Genomic DNA, 6,000 nt, shown 5'->3' with positions numbered 1-6,000 from the left:
GGGAAGTACCATAAGATGATGTATACTTCAGGTGACAAAAGAGTACCTAGCCTCAGATCTCCTGACCGGTCATTTTGTAATGCCTATGCCAATGCACGCAGTGAGGTAAGGTGTCGCGTAACGCGGTAGGAATTGAACTGCAGATTTCGAAGGCTTCGCAGTGAGTCAGGCTGTGCAGACTCGAGACATACCAAGCTCAATCAAGGCTTCGAAGCCACATCAAATGACCCTCATGTCACACCAATATGCATGGCAGGCCGGAAGTGGTTTTGTGTCACACTACAGGAGATCAGGCTCCCGTGGCTTCTGTTGACTCTGGGTTTTGGGGAAAGCAACCGAAGTCCCAACATCAAAACTTTTGCATTACATTTCATAGGCACCGCAAATATGCCCTTATCTATCTCTTGAATAGAACTGGCAGGTATGATACAATAATATAAACCGACACTTAATTGTCGACTGATCCTTGGGCGGACAATGTAACAAAGCTCGTAAAAATACCTACTTCAGCCAAACAACAATGGAAGTCAGTCAACGTCATATACAAAACATACGGGCATATCAGGAACTCGCGATTGTCGGAACGCTCTCATGACGTAGGTATGTATGTGTTGAAAACAAGCAGTCATCAGACGGATACACCTACATAGTGGTCACTTGAGAACATATAATAACGTCAAGTATCTCTTTATCACTTGTCGGTTGCGTAGGTATCCAGGCGAGGAGGCGGTGTTCTAATAGTTGGCAGTTATTAGGCAACGGTTAGCTACCGGTATCTTGACTTTCGAGGTGATGGGCATGGTGGGCGGACTCCTTCGGCGTACTCATGCCATAAGGTAGGTATCTTTTTGACAACCAATATATAGGCGATTCGTTTCTTGGACCGGTGTTATAAACCTGTCGATTGTTTATTTAACCTGTTTTGTTTACCGGAAATATACATGTCGCTCAATAAATGCTGTCATCAAACACCCCAAGCAAACCCAAGAAATAAAACCCAAAAGAACGCCCATTGATGCCCCCTAGTGTCTGCCTCATGGTAAATGACCTCGTCACGCCCCCTGAATTCTCCTCCTTTGCCCATTCGAAGAGGTTCCCTGAACCAGGTCATACACAACCTTCCCAACCTCAATCCCAACCCTCACTGTCTCCCCCGCAACAAAAGCAACAGGAATCCAGGCCAGCGCCGCCGTGACAATCCCCTCATCCCCTGAAAGCCAACCAAGATACGTATTCTTAGCACTTTCCATCGCGACCTTTGGTGCCTTCTCGAGCTCCTGCTCGAGCCATAGACTCGCCTCCTTTTGCTGCTCTTCCCTCAGTTGACTAACCCAGTCATTCGTCCTGGTAAGCTCGCCCTGCACCCAGTGCGAAGTTCGATCCAGCTCGCCGGCAACCCATTGTGACGTGCCATTCTGTTGCTCCTCACGAATCTGTGTCACTTGCTCGTTGACATGGGTGAGCACTTGATCAGTGCGGGAGGTGATGGTCGCCGTCAGTCCACTCAGCCCACGAGAGACTTGCTTGGGCGGTTTTTGCTTGACCAAGGATGTCCCTGACGCGGTGACACTTGCAGAAGGAGGACGCGGAGAGTGAGCGCGTCGTGATGAGGGTGGTGGTGGGTGGGGGCGGGAGTGGGCCTTTGGGAGCAAATTCGCTGGCGGTGGGGTGTTGTTTTTCTTGGATGATCGAGAGGATGAGGAGGTGAACGAGGGCATGGTGTCACGAGGGCCGCGGGAGAAATAGTATGTGACTTTGGGCTATACGTCCTGGGAGTTCATGGGGTAACACTGGAAGAGGAATCGCAATGTGAGTTGAGGGTGTGTTGAATTCAGATATTCTTTGTCATGCTGTTTGCTCGCTGCTATTGTGTTTATCGGGACATCCTCACCGCCGCTACCCCTGATGGGGTTGGCTTGGCATTATGTGTGACGTGGTCAAGCTCCGGTCCTCCACTTTATCAGGGCTGCAACCCAACGTGTGCCAATCAGAGACAATCATTTTGCAACGCTAAACCGGAAGAATTTGTCCAGCAAACCCCCCGGCCCAGAACAATTGGGCCCATACTCTCTTCACTCCGACTTCAGGTTCTTTGGGTTCGATTCTCCGGAGACATTTGTCTGGTAAGAGGTCAGACTCCACAAGTCAATAGAAGGAAGTGAAGGATTGTGTTTCCCTCCATATCCCGAACTTGTCTTGATTGTCAAACACTTTCCTTGTGGTCGATCCCATAGCCCAAGAAACGCCCTCGAGATTCATGAGTTGTTCCACCCTCTCCCGTGGTCGCATGTGCTCGCCGCATGCGCTTCAAAGCTTTTCTCCGGTTGTGCGCTTTGCTCGTACCTCTTGCGTAATACCACCAACCGAACACTGTGAATCCGATAAGGACAACAGACACAATTAGGTACACTCAGAAGTATGAAGATAGGACTGGCGGTTGATCGGAATCTTCCCCAGTCTCTGCCTTTCGGAAGTAGATATCTCTCCAGTGGTTTTGGAAATCGAAAACCGGCACAGCGAAAATTGTCTTGACGAGACGCATCAGCACTAAGCCCAAGATTACTATCAGGAAGACCTCTTACCGCCACAGCTGTTATTGGAAGATACAGCATAGCAACAAAGGCTATGACCGTACTCATCTTTGCTTGGTCCCTTGCTCGCTCGGCATCATCACTGAGGCGCTCATTCATAAACTGAAGGCAACTTCAGCCCCCATGTGGGCAAGAAACAATCGGAAGATATGATCGAAAAGACTCACCAGCTCCTCGAATAAGTCATGTCGTCAAACATTATCCGGCACCTAGCCATCAGGGCGTCCAACTCAATCTCAATCTCCGTAAACCGTTGTTTAAATCTCCGCGTGCTCGTGGCAAACTCGCCGTCGTATTGGAAGGATTGCAGCTGCTGCTCCTCCTCAACCTGCGTTATCATCTTCTGGAGCAAACCCTTGGTAGTTCTGGCCTCCTCCTCCGCCATCTTCGTCTTCAGCCGCCAGTTTCTCAGCTTCCTGTTCAGCTTGAAGTCTCGCTTCACCAACGGAGGCGCATCACGATCCAGCTTCAGATCTGTAATAGCTGCAGTGCACTCATAAATCGCCTTCTTGACAATCTCCTTGATCCTATCCTTGTGTAGTCCCGCAAATATCCCGACCGTAAGCAGGGGATGTGACTTGACCTCCGGACATGATGCAAGCAGCTCCTCAACCCTGGCTATTTGCTGTTCTGAACATCCGAATATGACCGCGGCAGTAAGCTTCGAAGTTTCAATATAGGTGGATGAAATTGCGAGGCTATTCGCCGAGGTCCAGCTCTGGTGATCCCATGACATGGCTGAGGTGTACATCCGGAGTGAGTTGCCGTGCATGAGGTAGGTCGCGCAGCCGCCTTCGTGGCTCTTGGTGAAGGCCCTGCAGATTTCAGCTTAGAGATGGAAGGCCTTGGTAATCCTTTGCCAACGAAATAGAGAAAAGGGGAGGTAGTACAGATCAGTTGGACATGTTCGAGTGCTGTGAATGCTGGCCCCACGGCACCGCAGAGTCTTGGGGGTGTTCAGCGTCAGCCATCAGAGATACGAAGGTGCGTTGCTTGTATGTGAAATTTACAGTATGTGGTAGCCAGATCGCTCCTGGTGTTTCGATGGTTGTTCCAAAAGGTTTTCTGCAAAGATTTGACTCTTGAGCCGTCGTGTGAGTTCCCTGTGCCATACCCGAATGTATTCTTATCCATGGAGATAAAATAACTGAAACCAGTGGCTCCAATCCCCATCGCTCTTCAGACCAATACTCTCGGTTTCTCTCCCCTATGAGATAACTCATCAGTTCCCATTTCAACACATCTATCACGCAAATGCATTCCCTTATCGGGTTACTTACATGGTTGCGGAGCACCTTCGACACGATAGTTGACGGGCAATCATACTCAAATAGACAGTCATTGTCTTCAATTGTCAATATTGGATTTACTACTCGTGGCCAACCCATGATGAATTCTTGTTTTTGAACATTGAGTAGAGTCTTTCTTCCCCACCATGTTTTTTCGTCGCGTTGGGCCCATAACAACAGGGCCCAGTGTGCTATTTTTTGGCTACCTTACCTTATACGTTTGCACACGGTGCTAAGCGCGCCCGCAAGGCCAAACGAGCACACTTGATTTTATGCATCTTCACCATGGACTTATGCAACCGTACAAATCATGCACAAAGATAAAGGAGCAGTCCAGCTCATGTGATAGGTAGGGATGAGTGCTTGTTTCTCAGTGCAAAGGTTTAAGGCCGTAACGACGGAGCAAAATGCTGAGCCGTCGTTTTACACTGTGCAGTATGCAAAGCTGACCTGACTGCACGTACCTTGCACCGCCACTTCTGAGCTGGTTAAGAAGCGGTCTCTTGTTGCTCCCACCAACTAGGATATTTTCCCCACCCTCCGAGTCAGCTCTCAACAGCTTGAAAGAGTTTGGAGGTTTACCTCTTGTTCACCTTACCGCCCAGGAAGAGCCAACCATATCTCCTCTCCCTTGTTCTACAGAGGATGAAATCCGGGTATCCCATCAGGGATCTGTTCCTGTTCCTGACGGTTATTCGTCTGACTCGCACCTATCTTCCTGCACGATCGAGGGCGGAGACATCCAACGCCTCATCCTGACTCTGCAAGAAATTTGCGGCAAGGGCAAATTCCACATAGATGTAAGTCTGTGGTTTGCTACCCTCACCCAACATCCATGGACAACTTTTAACAGACAATCAAAACAGAAACCCAGCAGTGACTTCGGTGGAGTTGCGCGGTACTGGTTTATCACACAAACTGTGTTGACAAAGGCCAGTTCTCACCATTCCGATTGGAACCATGGCTTGTACTCTTATCAAGGACCGTCTAGCACGGCAAAGGTTGATAGGACGATCTTAGATTGATACAGATTTTCTCCCAGAAGCCGTCATTGAAACCCTGGCTGAGACAGCAATCGCCTGCTTCTAGATCAGAAGGCAATCCAGTTCCCACCAAAGAAGCCACCAAGGGGCCAACAGAAGTTGAATACGAGTCAGGGATACTCAGTCTTCCGAGATAGAGCCACCGTCGCCATATACCCCGTATACGGCACCGTATGATCAGAAGGGATCGTCGAACGAACTGCTCTCAGACACACCTGAAGAACATTGCCCGAAGCAGGAGGAAGCGCCCGGCACTCTACCTAGTCAACAGTAAGAGAAGTATAAGGGCAGAGAAGTAATAGAAGATGTTCATGACAAGAATTCTATAGATTCATCTTGTTGCACCGGTGTCCTGTTTCCCTGCCTCTTCCCCTGCCCTATAGCTAAAGAACACAGAATGAGATCTAAACCATTAAAACCGCCTGAGGATTACCTGGATGGTTAGGAGAAAGGACGCTGGAGTCCGACGGCAAATTCCCAAGTTGATGTCTATCATTGGTGCTCCTTGCTTTTTTGATGGAGGTAAGGGATTTGATCCGCAACCATCCCGAGGTTATGTGAGACCAAATACCCCTGTTTCCATTCGCAACTGTCCCAACCGTTGAGGCAGCTGGTGAGTTTGGTCGTGAATGGGTACCGTTTGAGTTATCATCCGGGTCTGTTGTAGCTGACTCCTTGCCTAGTCTTTCTCGCTCCGAGTGGGCCGAAGCGTGAGATTTGTACCAGTAGTAGCTCCCGTACGTTGCCGTTGTCAAGAGAACTCCGAGTACTATATGTTTTGTGAAGTACCCGGAAAGCACATCTAACTTGTCAGCTTCGGATTTACGCCACCCTGCTTGTTCCATTTCATGTCTACCCATTTGTTTTCGAATTTGAAGACGGGAGTGGCAAATATTGTCTGATGTATCAGTTAGCATGTTGTTGGGACCAAGAAGCAGTTGATGTAGTAGTCTCCCGGCTCGAGACACTCTGCCAGGTCCAGCAGGGGATTTCTTACTGAAATAGCAGTCACTCGAAGATAAAAAATGGCGACCAGGGCTATATACTTGCCAATTTGCCCTTGGTTGGTGGCAGTCA

At 49.1% G+C, this 6,000-nt stretch overlaps 2 protein-coding genes across 2 annotated transcripts; both read right to left on the bottom strand.

The window, feature by feature from the left end:
* Positions 1–1,052: 1,052 nt before the first annotated feature.
* On the bottom strand, positions 1,053–1,718 carry QC763_000460 (uncharacterized protein; the record flags this gene model as incomplete). Its single annotated transcript, XM_062905104.1, has 1 exon — positions 1,053–1,718. The coding sequence occupies one exon, from the start codon at positions 1,716–1,718 to the stop codon at positions 1,053–1,055; it is 666 nt and encodes a 221-aa protein (XP_062765479.1).
* Positions 1,719–2,686: 968 nt separating this feature from the next.
* QC763_000450 (uncharacterized protein) lies at positions 2,687–3,973 on the bottom strand (the record flags this gene model as incomplete). The annotated part of the gene is made up of 2 exons (XM_062905101.1): positions 2,759–3,973; positions 2,687–2,693 (listed from the first exon to the last, which is right to left on the bottom strand). The coding sequence occupies exons 1-2, from the start codon at positions 3,361–3,363 to the stop codon at positions 2,687–2,689; spliced, it is 612 nt and encodes a 203-aa protein (XP_062765478.1). The 5' UTR covers positions 3,364–3,973.
* Positions 3,974–6,000: the final 2,027 nt, after the last annotated feature.

The sequence above is a fragment of the Podospora pseudopauciseta genome, chromosome 4, assembly GCF_035222475.1.
Source record: "Podospora pseudopauciseta strain CBS 411.78 chromosome 4, whole genome shotgun sequence".
NCBI lineage: Eukaryota > Fungi > Ascomycota > Sordariomycetes > Sordariales > Podosporaceae > Podospora > Podospora pseudopauciseta.
This window is presented reverse-complemented; position numbering and strand designations above follow the sequence as displayed.